Here is a 22170-nt window from a genome sequence, read left to right as displayed (position 1 = left end):
CGGTAATATGTTGGATTTGTCTTCTATATGAACAACATAGTGAAGTGCATTGTGGGTATTCGAATTTCATCAATGGAAGTAGACAAAGTAAAATGTCTCGATACCATCAGGGTTAAATAGATAAGGCAGTAGGTACATTAGCTTATGTTTTGAACGAACTGTAAATTAGTGTCGACACTTGTATAATAATGCTTTTTGCAAGCAACTTCCTGAAATCAATGCATGCAGCATAGCAAAGATAGCTAGAGATCTAGCTAACGTTGTTACTTACAACATCCGTACTGGTGTACGTTAGCTGATAGTACTAGCTAGGCCATCGACTTTGGATACCAACAATATAGATGTAGCTAGATTGGTCTTTGGTAGGCTATATATCCGGCATAATATTGACTATGTGCCTAGCCAATTGCACATTTTCTTAGCAGGTATCCGAGGAATTCATAACCAGCTGACCATCCATCAATATTGAAAATGGATGGGTCAGAGAAAACAGAAGTTGGTGAGGAATTTTCACTTACACCGTTATATTGTTTCTAGTTTCACATACATCTCATCCAGATTGAAAGATGGAACCAGTTGTTGGAGATCATCATGCAAATGATTTGTTCCTGACATTTTTTTCTTTGATTTCAGCGAGAGCAAAGTCATTCTGGGTACAGGTGGATGTGGAACAAGCATTTGATGAGCTGTATGAATATCTGACACACCTGAAGCATGCCATCAAGACCTGCACTGCTACAGACAGAGGTACCATATATACAGTACACACACACACACACACACACACACACACACACACATACTGGCCATTGATGCAATAATTGTTCTGTTTTTGATTTAGAATATGTCCAGGGGATGAATATGATTACCTTATTGGATTCCGGGCTGATTGTGACACCGGCAACTACAGACCCAGCTACAACTACAGCCCCAGCTACAAATACAGCCCCTGCCACTGGGAATGAGTCTTTTGTGGAGGTGGTTATTGGTGCAGGTACATAGCCTACTTCACGCCCAGTATATCATTAAAGTATTGGATTGATTGAATCCAAACGTGGTCTCTGAGCTATCCCAATATCTCAGTTTGCTGCTAGCCTAACATCTTCCCAACATCTGTCTCCACCACACAGAAATCCTCACAGTTTCAGTCCCTGATATTGACGACCCCCAGACTCCACTGCCCCCCCAACAGACAGAGCCCGTCTCCCCTCCCTCACCCCTCCGTTACGATGGCTCCATCATCCCCTTATCGCCACCCTACCCCAACAGAGAGGACCTCACGGCTCCCTTGCTGCCCCTCCAGCTCCCCTACCAGCTCCATACCTGCAGCCAGGCCTGTGTGCCCCACCTGCCCCCGTCCGCACACCACTTCCGGGGCCACAACCCACTCAGGATCCCCCTACTCTGCTCCTTCCAGCGGCAGTGTGCTCCCACCCCACCTCTCACTACAGGGATTGAGACCGATTGTGATGGGACTGAACCAGACTCTAAGGGGGAGGGCTCTGAGAATTCTGAGGGTGCTGAGTTGGACTCTGAGGTCACGGAGCGGGGCGTTGTTTACAAGGCTCCATGTGGGCTGAGTCTCTGCACCCCAGGGGAGGTGCTATGCTTTCTGTTTGCCACGGAGAGTCACGGCGTTCTGCAGGTGGATGACTTCACCTTTGACCCCCTGGTGCAGTTGGAGTGTCTGCGGCCACCGCAGTGGCGCCCACCCGGGCTGGCCGAGAGGGATCTGAGCCGGGGGTCAGAGCCAACGCCGGTGGAGTTGTGCCTGCGGGAGGAAGGAGTGAGGCCGGAGGACTTCCGCTACAGGAAGGAGCGTTGGCCTCACGGCTGTTTCCTCAGTTCGGGCCCACTGTTCACCACCTGCTGCGACTGCACTGACGGCTGTGGTGACACAGAGAGCTGCGCCTGCTCTCGGCTAACCCCCGGCGGCAAACACTACTCCCACCAGAGACTGTCTGAGCCTGTGCCCCAAGGGTGAGTTGGGCTGGGCGTCTGGGCCTTGTCAGCAATCCGGCTGTGTTAATGTCCTTTGTGTATCTATTGTGCCTGGTGAGTGCATGCCATTACCAACTACTCATGGGATATGTATCTGTGTGTGTCTGCTAGGCTGTACGAATGCGGTCCATGGTGTGGGTGTGACCGTGGAATGTGCCAGAACCGTGTGGTTCAGCGGGGTCTGCGTGTCCGGCTGCAGGTCTTCCCCACCGGAAACAAAGGATGGGGGGTGCGTTGCCGTGACGACCTGGACAGGGGCACGTTCGTGTGCACATACGCAGGTAGGGAAAAGTGACAGTTTGGTCCTGTACGCTTAAAATGATTGTTCAGCGAAAATGTACATACAGTGGCTTGTGAAAATATTTCCCCCCTTGGCATTTTTCCTATTTTGTTGCCTTACAACCTGGAATTAAAATGTATTTTTGGGGGGATTGTATCATTTGATTTACACAACATGCCTACCACTTTGAAGATGCAAAATATTTTTTGGGTGAAACACACAAGAACTTGAGCGTGCATAACTTTTCCCTAACCCCCCCCCTAAAGTCAATACTTTGTAGAGCCACCTTTTGCAGCAATTACAGCTGCAAGTCTCTTGGGGTATGTCTCTATAAGCTTGGCACATCTAGCCACTGACATTTTTGCCCATTCCTCAAGGCAAAACTGCTCCAGCTCCTTCAAGTTGGATGGATTCCACTGGAGTACAGCAGTCTTAGTCGTACCACAGATTCTCAATTAGATTGAGGTCTGGGCTTTGACTAGGCCATTCCAAGACATTTAAATGTTTACCCTTAAACCACTCGAGTGTTGCTTTAGCAGTAGGTGGTGAACCTCCGCCCCAGTCCCAAATCTCTGGAAGACTGAAACAGGTTTCCCTCAAGAATTTCCCAGTATTTAGCGCCATCCATCATTCCTTCAATTCTGACCAGTTTCCCAGTCCCTGCCGATTTTCAAAAAATATGGTGTTCTCAGATTGATGAGAGGTGTTGGGTTTGTGCCAGACACAGCGTTTTCCATGATGGCCAAAAAGCTACATTTGTCTCATCTGACCAGAGTACCTTCTTCCATATGTTTGGGGAGTCTCCCACATGCATTTTGGCGAACACCAAACGTGTTTGATTATTTTTCTGGCAACTCTTCCATAAAGCCCAGCTCTGTGGAGTGTACAGCTTAACGTGGTCCTATAGACAGATACTCCAATCTCCGCTGTGGAGCTTTGCAGCTTCTTCAGGGTTATCTTTGGTCTCTTTGTTGCCTCTCTGATTAATGCCCTCCTTGCCTGGCCCGTGAGTTTTGGTGGGCAGCCCTCTCTTGGCAGGTTTGTTGTGGTGCCATATTATTTCCATTTTTTAAATAATGGATTTAATGGTGCTCCGTGTGCTGTTCAAAGTTTCAGATATTTTTGATCTGTACTTCTCCACAACTTTGTCCCTGACCTGTTTGGAGAGTTCCTTGGTGTTCATGGTGCTACTTGCTTGGTGTTGCTCCTTTCTTAGTGGTGTTGCAGACTCTGGGGCCTTTCAGAACAGGTGTATATATACTGAGATCATGTGACAGATCATGTGACACTTAGATTGCACACAGGTGGACTTTATTTAACTAATTATGTGACTTCTGAAGGTAATTGGTTGCACCAGATCTTATTTAGGGGCTTCATAGCAAAGGGGGTGAATACATATGCACACACCACTTTTCCGTTTTTGAAGTTATTTTTTGAAACAAATTATTTTCTTCATTTCACTTCACCAATTTGGACTATTTTGTGTATGTCCATTACATGGAATCCAAATAAAAATCAACTTAAAGTACAGGTTGTAATGCAACAAAATAAAAACACCAAGGGGGATGAATAGTTTTGCAAGCCACTGTATTTGCATAAGAACCATCTCTTTAATAAAGGCTCAACTGTGGATCTAAATCAAGGATCTGAAACGTTATTAACTTCCCTTCCTTTCAGGTGTAGTTCTCAGGGCAGGACTGGACTCCGACGAGCCCCTCCCACCCAAGCGCCAGAAGGTGGACCTTCCCTCCGACGACGAGGTGGAGGTGGTAGATGAGTGGCTGGCGCCGGCAGGGGAGGGACGAGTGCCTGCAGAGACCCTGGAGCCCTCACCCCCCTCCTCACCTCCTGACGGGCTTCATGTGCCCGTTATCCAGAGGCCCGTGGTGGAGCTTTCTCCACAGATACAAGCAGTGTTGGTGGGGAGCTCCCTGCCAGTCCAACCTCTCACAGGTACTGGAAACTGGGCCAACGGATGCTTCAGGGGGCTTCATGGGGCTTCATGGTTCCATTAGCCTGGTTACACCAGACTGACTGCTGCACTCACCATTGTTCCACTGGTTTAACCAGGCTATGGTTCCCAATGATGAACATTGAAAAATGAGGCGTTGTGGGTGCCTAGATAATATGCAGTCTAACTTATTTTCTTTCTTGTTACACTTTTCCTTCTTCAGGCATGGAGGTTGAAGAGGGTCTGGAGCAAGAGAATGGGGTACAGAAGCCACAGCTGAATTCCCAACCAGACATGAAAGAAGTGGACATAAAAGAAGTGGATGTGAAGCTGTCTGTGTCCACAAGCCCCAAAAAACTGGGCCCAAAGCAGAACCCTATGGAGCACCTGTATTACCTAGATGCCACGAAGGAGGGGAACGTGGGAAGGTTCATAAATGTAGGTGTATGACGGTGTGACTATCTACTCCCATTCTTTAACCCACCCACTCATAACCTCTGACATCTTGTCTCTACAGCACAGCTGCGACCCCAACCTATTTGTGCAGAACGTCTTCACTGACTCTCATGATCCAAACTTCCCCGTCATCGCCTTCTTCACCAGCAAGTAAGTGTCCGGAATAGTCCCTTTTTAATGGGTAATGATTTTGTGATAAAACTACGCGATTGGGTTGATGTATCAGTACCAACAGCAGATTGTGTTTTTTCTATATTTTCCTGCAGAGTGGTGAAGGCGGGGACTGAGTTGACCTGGAACTACTCCCACAGCCCTGACAGTGACCCGGAACAGAAAGTGACATGTCAGTGTGGCTGTGAAGGCTGTCAGGGACTGCTGGCCTGAACCTTGAGATGAACACAGAAACAAAATACTCCATTATAGCCTGCTTCTACACCCATTACATAGTCAGTTTGTGCTGTAACCAAATCTGCCTTCAGACCAGGCCACAATGACCCCAAGATGTGTATGATCGTGGACAACCTGTTATGCTTTGCCCTCATCACCTTTGTCTATTAACCTGTAAGTGAGCCTTTGTATACTTAACAAAAATAAACTCAGCAAAAATAGAAATGTCCTCTCACTGTCAACTGCATTTATTTTCAGCAAACTTAACATGTGTAAATATTTGTGTGAACATAAGATTCAACAACTGAGACAGAAACTGAACAAGTTCCACAGACATGTGACTAACAGAAATTGAATAATGTGTCCCTGAACAAAGGTGGGGTCAAAATCAAAAGAAACAGTCAGTATCTGGTGTGGCCACCAGCTGTATTAGGTGCTGCAGTGCATCTCCTCATGGACTGCACCAGATTTGTCAGTTCTTGCTGTGAGATGTTACCCCACTCTTCCACCAAGGCACCTGCAAGTTCCTGGACATTTCTGGGGGGAATGGCCCTAGCCCTCACCCTCCGATCCAACAGGTCCCAGACGTGCTCAATGGGGTTGAGATCCAGGCGCTTCACTAGCCATGGAAGAACACTGACATTCCTGTCTTGCAGGAAATCACACACAGAACGAGCAGTATGGCTGGTGGCATTGTCATGCTGGAGAGTCATGTCAGTATGAGCCTGCAGGAAGGGTACCACATGAGGGAGGAGGATGTCTTCCCTGTAACGCACAGCGTTGAGATTGCATGCAATGACAACAAGCTCAGTCCGATGATGCTGTGACACACCGCCCCAGACCATGACGGACCCTCCACCTCCAAATCGATCCCGCTCCAGAGTACAGGCCTCTGTGTAACGCTCATTCCTTCGACGATAAACGCGAATCCGACCATCACCCCTGGTGAGACAAAACTGCGACTCGTCAGTGAAGTGCACTTTTTGCCTGTCCTGTCTGGTCCAGTGACGGTGGGTTTGTGCCCATAGGCGACGTTGTTACCAGTGATGTCTGGTGAGGACCTGCCTTACAACAGGCCTACAAGCCCTCAGTCCAGCCTCTCTCAGCCTATTGCGGACAGTCTGAGCACTGATGGAGGGATTGTGCGTTCCTGGTGTAACTCGGGCAGTTGTTGTTGCCATTCTATTCCTGTCCCGCAAGTGTGATGTTCGGATGTACTGATCCTGTGCAGGTGTTGTTACACGTGGTCTGCCACCGCAAGGACGATCAGCTGTCCGTCCTGTCTCCCTGTAGCGCTGTCTTAGGCGTCTCAGTACGGACATTGCAATTTATTTCTTTGGCCACATCTGCAGTCCTCATGCCTCCTTGCAGCATGCCTAAGGCACATTCACACAGATGAGCAGGGACCCTGGGCATCTTTCTTTTGGTGTTTCTCAGAGTCCGTAGAAAGGTCTCTTTAGTGTCCTAAGTTTACATAACTGTGACCTTAATTGCCTACCGTCTGTAAGCTGTTAGTGTCTGAACGACCGTTCCACAGGTGCATGTTCATTAATTGTTTATGGTTCATTGAACAAGCATGGGAAACATTATGTAAACACTTTACAATGAAGATCTGTTAAGTTATTTAAATTTTTACGAATTGTCTTTGAAAGACAGGGTCCTGAAAAAGGATGTTTCTTTTTTTGCTGAGTTTTAAATGCAACAATTTCATTGATTTGACTGAGTTACAGTTCATATGAGGAAATCAGTCAATTGAAATAAATTCATTTGGCCCTGACCTCTGGATTTTACATGACTGGGAGTACAGATATACATCTGTTGGTCACAGATACCTTGTGACAAAACTGCACATTTGAGAGGCCCTTTGTCCCCAGCACAAGGTGCAATGGTATAATGATTGTGCTGTTTAATCAGCTTCTTAATATGCCACACATGTCAAGTGGATGGTTTATTTTGGAGAAATGCTCATTAATAAGGATGTTAACAAATCTGCAGAAAATGACAAAGCTTGGTGTGTATGGAACATTCATGGAATCTTATTTCAGCTCATGAAACATGGGACCAACACTTTACATGTTGCATTTTGGTTCAGTGTAGCAGTTTGTAGAGTATGGGGCTTGTAACGCCAGGGTAGAGGGTTCAATTCCCGGGACCATCCATATGTAAAATGTGCACATGCATGACTAAGTCTCTTAGGCTAGAAGCATCTGCAAGATGGCATATTTTAGAAATGATACCATTGTATGAGGTTGAGCCAAATACCATTGAGCCAAATCAAGATGTGTAGATTAAGTAGTCACTGAATGCTTTTAGTGGACCAGTTCAGTTGACTGCGTTGTCAACTAAGACCTGTAGAAATGTAAAGCATTTGAAGAGGTTCAACTGTCTAGGAGTTTACCCAGTTGGAAATTCTAAAGGAAATGTTTTCCACATCAAAACCCTAGAACACTTACATTTAAGAGGCAAATGTAGGCCAACTAGGGTCTTAGTACAATACTTATAGGAAACACAAAAATAAGTGCACTTGCAGTAAAAACATTGTACATTTAAAACTATTGACACTGGATGTCTTTGGCAGTACAGTCATCACTAGACGCCTCGTCAGTCTTCTAGAGGAGCAGCACGGCTTGGGATGTTCGGAAGAACACACACAACAGAATTGTGAACGCCGCCATGTGTTCAGCTCCTCACAGCCAATTGGATGTGCCGGGGAGCAATGCGCCAGTTGTGTCATGGGCAGCATTACCCGACAACTCGAGAATTTATGAACAGATGGCAGCGATGTAGCTTGTGTGCAGATGCAGTTTCCCGGCCTTAGACGGCGAAATCGGTCTACATAAACTGGCGACCTAGCGGAGCGGCGTGTCGGTCTTTTTGGTGACAGCTTTCTTTCCACAACCAACCATCTTGGGGAATCTGAGAAGCAGAGTATAAAGTGTTTGTGGGCTGTTGAAGTAATTGACAGGTGTATTACATGGTCAGGTTTACCACCAACAGGAGGGATACAAATCTCCCCAAATATTGAATATGTTGAAATGCTATTTCACGCTAGCACTATTCTTACCGTTTTTGTAGAAAGCAACTTGTTTTTTATAATGGGAACAATTACTGGTAATTGAGTGCGCCTGGATTTGAGAAAAAAAGTTAGGCTCGCGCCCAGCTGTAAAGTCACATGGCACAGGTCCCTGATCACGTGACCGCAGCATACAAAACACTCCTCGTTCCTTTCTTTCTACATGTGTTTACGACGTTCTTATACCTCGGTGGTTTATGGAGGAGATGGAAGTCAACATGAACACATTGCTGGCAGCAGGGCTTCTACTGCTTTTCGCTATGCCCGGCGAACTTTACAGAATCCCTCCGCACGAGGAAGTCGCCAGGATGGCTAGATTCGTCGCCAACCAGTGCAACTGGGCTTCCATGGCCACAATATCGACCCATGAGCCAGTGCAAGGACAACCCTTCTCCAATGTGTTCTCTACCAGTGACGGGCCAGTTGGGTCTGGGACTGGGGTGCCCTACATGTACCTCACCACTATGGAGATCTCTGTCCAGGATTTAAAGGTGGGTAGGACACTTTCTGTCAATGGCAACGTTGGAAAGGTATAGATCACTGTTGTTGCCAACAATGTCAAGACAATACAATGACGTAAAGTCGATGACAGATAAGGTTATTATTTGCATTATGTCGCATACTGTAAGAAAAAGTCATTGTTCTATTTGTAGATGACACTTCATTTCTATTTAGAGGCATGACTGAAAGTTGTTAAATTATGCAACTCATTGGCCCGTCATGAGTCAGCTGCTTTTGGGGAGTGACACAGCAATTTTTTTGTAAAGACGTCACATTTCAGACTTATGTTGATGGTGGCAATGAATTGACAGCTCCTAGTCTGACCCAGCCAGCACCATGTATGCCAGTTTACGACACACTCTTTGGGCTCAATCCGATCCGCTTTAGCCAACATCCACATAGTGGTTGTTTTGACGGTGTCAGATGTTGAACTGCGTTAGAGCTGTCCAATCCACAAGCGGCTCCTGTCATATACCTAAAGCGGGCAAAGCCATAGGCTAAACGTTTAACCTTTTTCTCTAATATAGAACCTACACAGGCCTATATGTGTGATGCCATTCATAAGGGATGTGCTGAAGAGTAAGGAGATATTGACTGTGTGTTTCAGGTGAACCCCCAGGCTTCCTTGTCCATGTCCCTGGCCCAGACAGACTTCTGTAAGAACCAAGGATACGACCCTCAGGATCCCCTTTGTGCCCACATCATCTTCTCTGGCTCTGTGCTGGAGGTGAGGGTTAATGACATACACACACAATCAGTCTCACTTACTTGTATAGAGTTTATCTTCATGAATCCTCACTGTTCTGTTTACCTGTATGTCTCTGACAGATTAACGGTACAGAGGCCACCTTTGCCAAGAAAGCCCTGTTCAGCCGCCACCCTGAGATGGTCGACTGGCCCACTGACCACAACTGGTTCTTTGCCAAGATGAACATCACCAAGGTGTGGGTTCTGGACTACTTTGGAGGGGTGAAGACAGTCACCCCAGAAGACTACTTCAAGGCTACACCCTACAAGGCTACACCCTACAAGGCTACACCCTACAAGGCTACACCCTACAAGGCTACACCCTACAAGGCTACACCCTACAGGAGACACCACTGAGTGAGTAGCTATTGATGCTTTTCTCTTGCCTCTGAGGCCCTGTCCAGAAACGGCCCCCAGCCTCTGACACTGGATCAGTGACTAGGGGTTTCACTGCCTGGTGCAAATCATCTCAGGATGCACTGTTGTGGAGTGTACCTCTGAAACAGAGTCTGATTGGTCAGATGTCATGGTGTTTGATCAATATGGTTTATTGTCAGGAATGAAAGTAATGAATAGCACAAAGTGCATGTGACAAAAATGTACTGAGTCACTGTTTTAGTTTACAGTGGCTTCAGAACAGCTGACTGTTGTATTTCTGTCTTGTGATTCTTTTAGGAGGACACCACAGTCAGTTTGATGCAGAGGAATCGTAAGTTTTCCATAGTGATCTAGAGGGCAGGGGATGATGGACCCAATATTTTGAACGATGAAGCCATTTTTTGTAAAAAAATTTCCCCCAACTAAATTTGCTCAATAATGGCCATTTGCTGAATTCCAAATAATGTAATATCTACTGGGGTGTCTGTGGGGGAAGGGGGTGGTTTGGAATTCAGAGTTTCTCTCATATGCTTCCAATTGAAATGTATGGCTATAGGGATGGATCTCTGTGTGTAATTGCATGAGTGAGCAGGTTATACCCTTTTAGGAAGCTCTCTTGTTGTGAAATATAATTATTTTAAGAAGGACTGCCTTCGTTGTTTGGGAGTTCATTTGGCTTTTGTAGATATAAGAAATAATTGCCATCACTCTCCCATGTGAGCAGTCATATGCAGTGTTGTATTTTTACCACAAGAGGGGGAGGTGTGAGGATTGGTACAGACAGAAGCAACTGGCTTGAAGGGTAGTTTGACCAAATTACATCTGTTGTTGTAGTCAGGAGGTGATTGTTTTTGTAATGCCATTTGGGGTATGCCAACAAGGGTACTACCACTCCATTTCTTTTGGACAATGCCACCAATAAGCTGTAGCAAGGTAAACAAACCCACATTCTGGGTGGCAGACGCTAGCTCCATAGAATACCTTTAATGTAGGTGTCCATCAAATTAGAATAAGTTGTAATTTGGGTGAACCATTTCTTTAAAGCAAAGGAAAAACATGACGCTCTTGTTGAATTAAATTGTGTGTTATAGTTAGTGGTATGTGTTGATTATGAAGCATTGCACTTGTCATCTACAAATCCATTTCTCATTTTACAAGTAAACCTTTTTTAGTCTAGTCTTCATTTAATCAGTTTGGGTCTAATTAATTTAAAATCAATTTCATGCCAAAATATAACAATATGACATTCATTTAATACAAAATGTATTCAGTTTTACAACTTCACTTCTGATTTTTGCTGGAATTTAAATACATATATGTTCTATGTGAAATAAGTATTTTATAAATATATGCTACTATATTAAATAAAATAAAACCATCAGTGCCTGAAATGGCTTCAGAACCTTTCTGATCACCACCTGTAAAACAAACTGATTGAGGTTTTGATGCTGACACGATACATATTTTTGTAAACAAAATGATGGATGATTTGTATAAATAAAGCTATATTTTGTATGTATAGTACTTTCCTTTCCTTTGTTCTTGTTAAATGTAATATTTATCTTATTAAATAATCAGGTTGGTTATCCCATGTAGGATGCAAGTAAGCATGACTGGTCACACTGGGCTATTAAGTAGATGAGTCCAATAGAACTAATAGCACAGAGCTCTTCAGTCACTGGGCTATTAGGTAGATGAGTCCAATAGAACTAATAGCACAGAGCTCTTCAGTCACTGGGCTATTAGGTAGATGAGTCCAATAGAACTAATAGCACAGAGCTCTTCAGTCACTGGGCTATTAGGTAGATGAGTCCAATAGAACTAATAGCACAGAGCTCTTCAGTCACTGGGCTATTAGGTAGATGAGTCCAATAGAACTAATAGCACAGAGCTCTTCAGTCACTGGGCTACTAAGTAGATGAGTCCAATACAATTGTATAACACACAGCTCTTCAGTCAAAAACATATTCCTCTCAACATTGACAGGAAGTGCCTCCTTTGAGTAATGAGAAGGAGCCATGTCTTTAGAGTTGAGGATAAGGGAAGTGTAGGCCAGGCTGAGAGAGGCGTGTGTGTCTGTCTTGTGTAACCAGGTGGAGGAACACTAAGCCACTTCCTGTACGCTAAGGCGAGGAGCCGCCAGCGAGTCGAAGCATCACTCAGCCTCAAGCAGCTGCTGTAGGAGGACAACACCACCCCAACACAAAGAGAGACAGGAGAACGAGAGGTTGCCCACAAAACCCAGCTTTGGAGGGCCATCATCCCCCAAGGCCCAGGAAGACAGAAGAGAGGACAGCAGAGAGGAGTGTGGGACGGTTTCTAAGAGAAGGGCCTTGACCGCACCCATCCAGAGTGGAGCGATGGACCCTCGGAAGTGGACGGGAGGCCTGCTGGTCCTGTCTACTGCACTACCCTATGTCGGTAAGACCCCTCCAAACCCTGTTTCTCTTTGCACCTGGGCTCATCCCTGACCCCTGTCAATCGGTGCTCAACCATCCGAAGCCTCCAACAACCTGGTATCATCAAAGAGCTGGTGTAACTCTGTAGTATTTAGCTGAAAGTCTAGTTTACTCATTATTGACCACTATACAGCTGTACAGGCACCCACTCAAATGGAGTCGTACTACCTATGATGCCTGCATGGTGCTTTGAATGCTGGCTGGGTAAAACACAGCTCACTCACGGTGGTGTCCTCCGTTTCTCAACAAGAGTCAGCCATCTTTGATGAAGCAGGAAAAGACAAACGAGAGAGAGCAAAGCACAGCACTGAAGTCATATAGAGGGTTTAATAAACACAAGAGTTCCAGATTCTCACACAGGTGTTTAGAACCAGGGCATATTGTTAGAGGAAATAATAACTTGACCTGTATTTAACTTCTTGGCCCTGAATGAAGGGACTTTTTTGCACCACATTTACTACTCTCTCCATCTTGTCAGTGCCCTCACGTTGGTTTGGATTGGCTTTCAAATGTTACGTTACTGTAAAGTGTGTGTGTGATCTGTATTGTACACAAGTGAACAGACGGGCAGAGACCCGGCTCTGACTTTGAGTTGGGTTTTGATCATGTGGAGAACAGAGGTGTCTTCTGTCTCCTTCCACTCTGATTGTTGTGTTTTCTCATCAAAGGGGACAGATTTTTTTTTTTTTAAACACGCCAATTTAAAACATCTACCTAGATTTGTTAATTCCAGTAAAATTATCATATTCTTGTTTCCTGTTCCAACAGGAATTCTCAAACCCTCACTGTCAGTGTAAGTTACGGTATTGTTGTTGTATTGTTATATTTAAGCAATAAGGCCCGAAGAGGGTGTAGTGTATGGCCAATATACCATGACTAAGTGTTGTTCGTATGCGCAACGAGGAGTGCCTGGATAAAGCCCTTATCCATGGTATATTGGCCATATACCACAAACCCCTGAGGTACCTTATTGCTGGCATAAACTGGTTACACATGTAATTAATTAGAACAGTCAAAATAAATGTTTTGTCATACCCATGGTATACGGTCTGATATACCACGGCTTTCAGCCAATCCGTATTCAGGGCTCGAACCACCCAGTTTATAATAAGTATGTGGTGCGTTACTCTGAATCAATAATAGTATTATATTGAAATTAGGGATAGTCTATCTGGACAAATACTGTTTTCATTGTGAGTAGCTATATACCTTGTCATTATCACTTAGCTCCGTGTCATAATGTAATGTTCTACCAGAAAGGGTAATGTAATCTTAGAACACAACCAGTGAAATAAAGGTTATGGTAAGGTTTAGAAAAGGAGGAGAGATAGCGTCATGATTTTACTTTTTCAACTTAATTTTTCTTCTCAAAGACAGAGAATGAGGGGTCGCTTGAAGAATATCTAATGTAGAAACATATTTTGGATTGGTTCACGCTAACAACTAAATTGCTAATGATTACTTCATTAAAAAATATATATTTCATAATTCTAACTTTCTGATTTTGCAGAGTCCGTGTCGGCGACGTAGGCTAGTCTACAGTATGTGTAACTGTTCGTGTGAGCGCTCGGGCCCCGTTGTTAACCAATTTGTATTTATTAGAGATCCCCCTTTAGCTGCTGCCATTAGCTATTCTTCCTGGGGTCCAAACACATTAAGGCACTTACATTACACATAAAACAAAAGATAAAACAGTACATCATATATCATTATTACACCACTACATATCTACAATACAAAATATATAATACAACAATATTACAATGTGTGTGTGTAGACTCTACACACACACACACACACACACACGTATATTGTTGTATTATATATTTTGTATTGTAGATATGTACACTGTAGAGTGTGTGTGAATGACAGTCAATGGTCAACTCTTTATTTAGATAAGCAATTTAAAATGCAGGGAAAGTTATGGTTACTGTACTATGCGTTTAAATAATGGTGGGTTCTTTTGGACAGTATAAAAGTGTCCTATTTGGACTGTAAAGATGTATAGATTACGATATACTGCCTAACTGGACAAGTCCTCTTACACGCTTATCAGAGAAAGTGTCAGTGTTGTTAATAGCGTCTCCACTTTGCACTTTACGATTTGCTCATTGTGTTTGCATTAGAGAAACTATCAATGTATATCAACTTCTCCATTTAATTTTCAGTTAGCGGTTCGCTCCTTTCTGCCTGTTGGCTGTGTCATTTTGGGGAAGCTTTGTTTTTGTACCCATCATCGAACACGAAGTGTCTGGTGTGAGATACATTACTGTAACCATGACAGGGTTGGGGTTCTCTCTCACTCATATCCCACTGTGACAGAGAACTATGTAGGAGGGCCTTCTGTTTCCGCTCTGAACAACACTAGAGTTTGAAAGTTGATACTACCAGTTACACTATTAACTAATTAAATCCCAATGACAAAGGCAGGTCCATAAAATCTGAAATTACATGTAGTGATATTTATTTCATCACAGTGAGCAACTTTTGGGGTTTAAGATGCAGTTTATGTAAAATTACTAATGTGTTGATTTGCAGAATTTTTATTTTAAAAAATGCAATAGTCTATTCAAAATGTTTTAATGCAATTCATCCAGCTAAATTGCACCCTTAATCTTGTCCTGCGTGTTAAACTAAACTATGCTGTCATTGCTCAACAGGCTCTAAACTGATCAACAATCTCTGAAAAATAAAAAAAACATATTTTTTTACTACTCAAATCATCTGATTATGCAATTGAAACATAAACAGTCTGTCTTCAGAGGCAAAAGCTGAATGGAAATGTATTCACGTCTTCAAACAGAGTTTTCCGTGGGTGAAATCACATCACTCAATGACGGTACATCAAAGTTGCTGAGTGTCACTTTTTAAACAAGGATTTTAACACACCTACTTGTTTCTCTCTTTCCAACAAACTTCTACCGAGAAATGACAGATGTTGATGTCACCATACTGCAAAATAATCTATCAAAACAAAGATTTCAGTCAGTTTCCTTTTAGGAGACCAGTAGATAGATGGTATGTTTCCATCAACACGGTCACAGGCAGTACATGACGCTAAAGTTAGCAATAAAAGACCTCAGCAGCAAACTCTTTAACAACAATTAAAAAGCTTGTAACCTTTGACCTTTACATTCAAATTGTCGCCGTTTACCTGTGGCCACTGCACTGGTCAGGCCTGAGATGGACTAGACTGAGGCTACTATTCAATCAAACACACAATCCTAGTTTTAGGGGTGGGCTATTTCAAAATGAACTCTCCCCTTGCTGTAATAATCAATGTTGGATTCACATAATCAGTGAAAAACAGGCTAGGTTCCCACACAATGTAGCCAAATTCCAATATTTCTGTTTAAAATATATTTTTTCTTGCAAATTCACATACATTCACACACTCAAAATTGTGCAATATATTATACAACTGGACTCTGTAGCGTTCTCAGGGTTTGAGACACGAACTCTGACCGCAATGCAGAGAGAGAGATATGTTCTTATAGCGACGCAGCTGTTTCTTAAAAATAGTTATTAGGAAACAACCTGCAGAGTTCATCATGTCAGGTCTGATACACCCCTCCCCCCCCTCTATCCATGCCCCCCCCAGCCTCACACTCAAAGCTTCCTGTTTCAGATAATATCACTTCACGATAATCTAGCGATCTGCGATCTAGGACTTGACCGTAATCATACCTCACGGTTCATGGTGCTGGGGTTAATCACATTCCATTTAATTTCCTGTCAGTAGGCCTCTAACAGGACAGGTGGTTTCTCCATAGCCCCGTAATTCAGTTTGGAGTGTGGGTGTAGTTGACCTTAACTTATTAACGTGCACAACATGTAATCAGGGTTAACCTTCACTAGAACTTGTTCACATGTAAATGTGTTGCACAATGGAAGTATTGCACAATATGGTGCTATAAAGCATCACATTTGAGTATGAAGTGATGAAGAACACAGATCCATTTTTTTATTTACATGAAATGATGAACTATCTGGAGCAAGTACTTTGAAGTGGAGACAGTATTGCTGTTCCTGCCACATGTGTTTGGCCCTTTCTGCAGAGGCCCCTGAGGAGGCTTTAACCACACTAGGGTTTACCTGTGGTGGGAAGGGAGAGTGTGTCTGTGAGGCGACCACAGCCACAATCATGGCAGTGCTAGTGGAAACGTCACCCTCCTAGGTCAAAAGACAAAAAGTTATTGAAAACAAATCAATTGTTTACTGAACGACCTCATTTAGTATGTTTTGTAGTATGTACACATTAAAAGGTGCTACAAACACAGAACAAAGACTGTTCATTTAGTCAATCACTCACTCAATGTCCAATTCGGCTCAGTAAACTGTAGGCCATCTGTCGTTTAAACATCAGAATCACCTTTTATTCCTACACATGCCCAGAATATGACTTGGTGCTGCTAGCAATTAACAATGTAGTGAGAGAAACATCATTTACACAAACGGCTCTATTCAATCAGGTCCGCTTTAGCCAACATCCGCATAGCAGTTGTTTCGGCTGTGCCAGACGTAGAACTGCGTTAGAATCTCTCAAATGCACAAGCAGCTCCTGGCATTATACCTAAAGCGGACATCGCCATTGGCTGCACGGAGTTGCATGAACAGAAATCCCATGCAGCCTTGTTTCTAAGTCAGAACAGTGGAATGTGAGATGTGATCTACACCTCCATTATGATGATAGAAACTTTTTGGTTAAATGGTTTTCAATGTGAACGTCATTATTTCTATACAGCCTACACTTTCTCCCTCTGAACCTCTAACGCGAGTGGGACAGTGTGGCTTGTTTGTTGTTTTAAGGGTCAGGGTACAACTTTATGCTTCTGATTAACCACTTTCAATAGCTCTGCCTCCGTCCCACTTTCAATAGCTCTGCCTCCGTCCCACTTTCAATAGCTCTGCCTCCGTCCCACTTTCAAAAGCTCTGCCTCCGTCACACTTTCAATAGCTCTGCCTCCGTCCCACTTTCAATAGCTCTGCCTCCGTCCCACTTTCAATAGCTCTGCCTCCGTCCCACTTTCAATAGCTCTGCCTCCGTCACACTTTCAAAAGCTCTGCCTCCGTCACACTTTCAATAGCTCTGCCTCCGTCACACTTTCAAAAGCTCTGCCTCCGTCCCACTTTCTGAGGATAAACGACAGAACAGACAAAGGGTCAGGGAGGATGAAGGAAATGCATTTAAATGGAAATAACTTTGACATTGTGATGCTGTAGTCTTTACACAGAGCAGGCCTCAATGAAACAATTCACAAATTACCATTCAATCTAGCTGTGTTCTATAGCTGTTGCCATAGGTTTTATTATTTGCACAATTAATTAAATAAATTATTTGGATTTTGAAAGGCAAGGAAAACAAGCAGAATGTTCAATTCTGAACTCAATCATCAAGCTGCAAACATTTTGAATTGAGTATATCTTTTAGTCTCCTTGGATAAACGCATTCACCAAGTGACTACATTATTACTTGATTAGACTAAGAAAGCATTTCCTGTTGTAGTGCTTTGATGAGGCCCCTCTTACAAGGTTCTAACAGGGTCGTCTTCATTAGCGCACATCTTAGCAAAACATTTTGCAACAGGAACCGAAAACAAATGTTTATTATTGGACAATTTCAGGTGGCCCCTCCCTGTTTGTCTGTTTTCTTCCGTCCAGATACCTAATGAATACAACCCAGCACCAGTCTGCTACTGGAGCCCTGACCCTGTCTTCTATGAGTCACATGCTGTGTTCTGACATGGCTTTTAGTGCAGGTGACATGAGGCAAAGGACGATTTTCTTTTAGGCTGGTTGAACAACCCTGGTGGTACAGTGTTGCTAATGTAGACCACATATCCGCCCTCTCTCATTCACTGACTGGCACATATAGACTACTACATATCCTCCCTGTCTCATTCACTGACTGGCACATATAGACTACTACATATCCTCCCTCTCTCATTCACTGACTGGCACATATAGACTACTACATATCCTCCCTCTCTCATTCACTGACTGGCACATATAGAATACTGCACAGCCTCCTCTCTCATTCACTGACTGGCACATATAGACTACTGCTCAGCCTCCTCTCTCCTTCACTGACTGGCACATATAGACTACTGCATATCCTCCCTCTCTCATTCACTGACTGGCACATGTAGACTACTGCACAGCCTCCTCACTCCTTCACTGACTGACACATATAGACTACTGCACAGCCTCCTCACTCCTTCACTGACTGGCACATATAGACTACTGCATAGCCTCCTCTCTCATTCACTGACTGGCACATATAGACTACTGCACAGCCTTCTCTCTCATTCACTGACTGGCACATGTAGACTACTGCACAGCCTCCTCTCTCATTCACTGACTGGCACATGTAGACTACTGCACAGCCTCCTCACTCCTTCACTGACTGACATATGTAGACTACTGCACAGCCTCCTCTCTCATTCACTGACTGGCACATGTAGACTACTGCACAGCCTCCTCTCTCATTCACTGACTGACACATATAGACTACTGCACAGCCTCCTCTCTCCCTCACTGACTGGCACATATAGACTACTACATATCCTCCCTCTCTCCTTCACTGACTGGCACATATAGACTACTACATATCCTCCCTCTCTCATTCACTGACTGGCACATATAGACTACTGCACAGCCTCCTCTTTCATTGGTGCAAGCGGACAGCAGATTGCAGTAGAAAACATGCATCTCCACATCTACAAATACATGTGTTATTACTAAACAGCAAGGGCTCTGTGCATGGAGACAGTTACCTGGAGGTCACATGATCATCCAGACACACAGATCAAGAAATAAAGGAGAATTGTGAACTTCTCTGTATATGGAAGCACACACCTCTGTATTCACCATGCTGAAGGTCTCCTCCTATTTTCCCTCTGAAAGGGAGAGAACAGATGGAGCAGCACCACATACAGGTAAACTCAGTTCAAGGCTAGGTGTTCGGTATACTCAGTGTATACTGTATATACTTCTTAAGAGCTGAGACACTGAAACACTGTGGTCAGGCCTTAGGATGGCTGAGACACTGAAACACCTAAGGCCTGACCACAGTGTTTCAGTGTCTCAGCCATCCAAAGGCCTGACCACAGTGTTTCAGCCATCCAAAGGCCTGACCACAGTGTTTCAGCCATCCAAAGGCCTGACCACAGTGTTTCAGCCATCCAAAGGCCTGACCACAGTGTTTCAGCCATCCTAAGGCCTGACCACAGTGTTTCAGCCATCCTAAGGCCTGACCACAGTGTTTCAGTGTCTCAGCCATCCTACATTTACATTTTAGTCATTTAGCAGACGCTGTTATCCAGAGCAACTTACAGTAGTGAATGCATACATTTCATACATTTTTCTCCATACTGGTCCCCCGTGGGAATCGAACCCACAACCCTGGTGTTGCAAACACCATGCTCTACCAACTGAGCCACACGGGATCCTAAGGCCTGACCACAGTGTTTCAGTGTCTCAGCCAACCTAAGGCCTGACCACAGTGTTTCAGTGTCTCAGCCATCCTAAGGCCTGACCACAGTGTTTCAGTGTCTCAGCCAACCTAAGGCCTGACCACAGTGTTTCATCGGCTTCTGTAATCCTGACTGCATCCTTATCGTCAGTCTCTCTCTTGAAGGGAGGCCAAACTGTTTCTAGATCAGATATGTCTTAGTGGAAATGACAGATAAGGAAGGGGGAGGGTGTATTTTGCAGTCCATGGACCGATACCTATCGTTTGGATGTGGCTGATTTGGTCTCTAAGCTTTAGTCAGTCCTGGTACAAAGTAAGTTGGAAATAGGTCTTTGCTGATGCCATATAAGTAACAGAAACACACACCTGGGGCTCACATAGGCAGTTATACCACCTCACACTCAGAACGTGTTGCAGCTGAGGAAACCACTGAACTAGATACAGCTCTACTCACCCCCACCACAAAAAGGCTTAGAGTCACAGCAACCACACGGAGCCTGACTGTCATATGACTGTCTTCCTGAGACGCACAGAGAGAGAGAAGTGAAAAAGTTAAGAAACTGTTTCTGTTCAGTACATGAGAAATGGTGTGTGTGTGTGTGTGTGTGTGTGTGTGTGAGAAAGTGAGTGCACATAGACACATACTCATTCGCACACACACTTACTTCTATTCACCTTCCTGACATATTCTTTCAACCAGTGAGGGGTGGGTTTTACCTGGGGTGTTTGGTGTGTGTGTGTGTGTTTTCATTAATGTCAACGTCTCCCCTGCAGAGGCGATGACCCCACTGTACGACCCTAAACTCTGCTACATTCTGGATGGCTTCCTCCTGCTCTACGGTCTCGTCATCACTGGACTGTTGCTCAGAGAGAAAGTGAGTCCAAGTGTACACACCACTATATGGGTAGATGTAGATAAACCTCTGATTGGATATACAGGTACCAGTTTTATTAGGACCAGTTATTGTCTTAACATATTTGGCTGATCTCTCTGTCTTGTAGTTCTTCAAGGGCAAGATATTGGAGGATGATGATATCTACACTGTGAGTAGTCGTGTGTGTGTGTGTGTGTGTGTGGGGGGGGGGTGTTGATGATCCTGGAACACTGTCCCTGTGTTTTCTAGGATCTGAAACCTACGGACGGAGGTGGTTATGGGCGAATAAACAGGGATCCAGAGAGTGCTGCAACGGCACGCGATGTAAGTGTGTGTGGATCTATATCTCGTGTAGAAGAATGAGATTCGTATTACCCCAATCATGCATCAAAAGCCTGATTCTGTGTACCTTCCTATATTATTCACAGAATCGCCGGAATAATGACGACACTTACACGGTAAGTGCATTACCCAACATACAGTATCATTTCATGTTAGTTTATAAATATTATAATAGATATGAATATGTTTCTCCTAACTCAGTGTTTCCCTCCGCAGTCCCTTAAAAAACCAACAGACGACACGTACAGGGAGATCGCTGTGAAGGACAAGCAGCGCCGCAGGAACAAGAACGACCAGGTGTACCAGGTGTGTAGATGAAGTTTATTTGTCGGATGCACAGGATACACATGGTTCACACAGTCCAACGAAACGCTTACTTGCACGTTCCCTATTGACCACGCCCCACCGCTGAAACCAACCAATTAACAAGGCCCGAATACACAAACATAACAGCCCTTGTTTCACTGTTAGTTTCTCTCTGAGGGGACAGTGGTAGGGAAGTAGATGAGAGGGAAGTGTGCAGTGAGAGGTTTGGAACAAAGTGGATGAGGCAAGGGTTTAGTGAGAGATTTGGGATTAATCCTAGTTGACGGTGTCCCCCCCCTCCATCTCTCTATCAGGGTTTGAGTGCCGCCACCAAGGATACCTATGACTCTCTCCAGATGCAGCCTCTCCCTCCGCCTCGCTAACAGAAACATCATGGAGGATCACGCCTCGTCCAGCGGTCTCTCCTGTTTACCTTTCTATCTGCAGCGAGTATACTGCTACAGTGTTGTTGTATGCAACAGTTCCATATCCCTCTTCTCAAATCATTTTAAATTGGTCAATAGTTAGTTATTTACCCACCAACATCTAATAATCACTGATATCTAGAACAGTCCTTGTTGTGTAAAAAGTATGTTTGCAGTTGTGTTAGTCCCTTTTTATCTTAAAGGCTTTTGTTGGAAAATCTGGAGACTTTTGCGCCAGTAACAATTTCATAACTGTCTTAATATATGAACTTGATTATATTTTATCACTATTTTATGACTTTAGCTCTCGTCTCTTCTCCCCATACACACCCAGTCTGTAACCTTTGACCTTAACTCATTCTACCGACCCTACTGACCCTTCCTCATTGGCTACTGCTTCTCTAGTTTATACCTGGAGTAATGTAATTAAAGAATAAATATGTAGGTTGTTATTTTGCATACAGTGTACAGTGTACAGTGTAATTGTGTTCCCTTTCCCCTCATGTTTATAATAA

General features: G+C 44.1%; 3 protein-coding genes across 5 annotated transcripts; all 3 read left to right on the top strand.

The window, feature by feature from the left end:
- Positions 1-28: 28 nt before the first annotated feature.
- Positions 29-5304, top strand: LOC106575750 (histone-lysine N-methyltransferase SETDB2). 3 transcript variants are annotated; one of them, XM_045699222.1, is made up of 10 exons: positions 31-128; positions 423-499; positions 634-747; positions 842-994; positions 1131-1980; positions 2113-2282; positions 3959-4234; positions 4456-4670; positions 4750-4838; positions 4955-5304. In XM_045699222.1, exons 2-10 carry the CDS (start codon positions 472-474, stop codon positions 5070-5072), a joined length of 2013 nt encoding a protein of 670 aa, XP_045555178.1. In that variant the 5' UTR covers positions 31-128; positions 423-471; the 3' UTR covers positions 5073-5304. The 3 variants fall into 3 exon arrangements, with proteins under 3 accessions (XP_045555179.1, XP_045555177.1, XP_045555178.1); XM_045699223.1 differs by having other exon boundaries at positions 29-499; positions 4755-4838; XM_045699221.1 differs by having other exon boundaries at positions 30-499.
- Positions 5305-8349: 3045 nt separating this feature from the next.
- On the top strand, positions 8350-11298 carry creg1 (cellular repressor of E1A-stimulated genes 1). The gene is given in 4 exon segments (NM_001140523.1): positions 8350-8639; positions 9257-9376; positions 9478-9753; positions 10072-11298. Coding segments are annotated over 3 exon segments (681 nt in total). The 5' UTR covers positions 8350-8354; the 3' UTR covers positions 10072-11298.
- Positions 11299-11958: 660 nt separating this feature from the next.
- Positions 11959-22130, top strand: LOC100136514 (CD3zeta-2). Its single transcript, NM_001123620.1, is given in 7 exon segments — positions 11959-12195; positions 20482-20582; positions 20710-20751; positions 20832-20906; positions 21011-21040; positions 21141-21230; positions 21545-22130. Coding segments are annotated over 7 exon segments (468 nt in total). The 5' UTR covers positions 11959-12134; the 3' UTR covers positions 21614-22130.
- Positions 22131-22170: the final 40 nt, after the last annotated feature.

The sequence above is a fragment of the Salmo salar genome, chromosome ssa17, assembly GCF_905237065.1.
Source record: "Salmo salar chromosome ssa17, Ssal_v3.1, whole genome shotgun sequence".
NCBI lineage: Eukaryota > Metazoa > Chordata > Actinopteri > Salmoniformes > Salmonidae > Salmo > Salmo salar.
This window is presented reverse-complemented; position numbering and strand designations above follow the sequence as displayed.

Coding starts and splice junctions, on each gene's coding strand:
- LOC106575750 (XM_045699221.1), top strand. CDS start 472: ATGGATGGGTCAGAGAAAACAGAAGTTG. Junction 4,235..4,455: donor GCCAGTCCAACCTCTCACAG/GTACTGGAAACT, acceptor TTCCTTCTTCAG/GCATGGAGGTTGAAGAGGGT. Junction 4,839..4,954: donor ATCGCCTTCTTCACCAGCAA/GTAAGTGTCCGG, acceptor ATTTTCCTGCAG/AGTGGTGAAGGCGGGGACTG.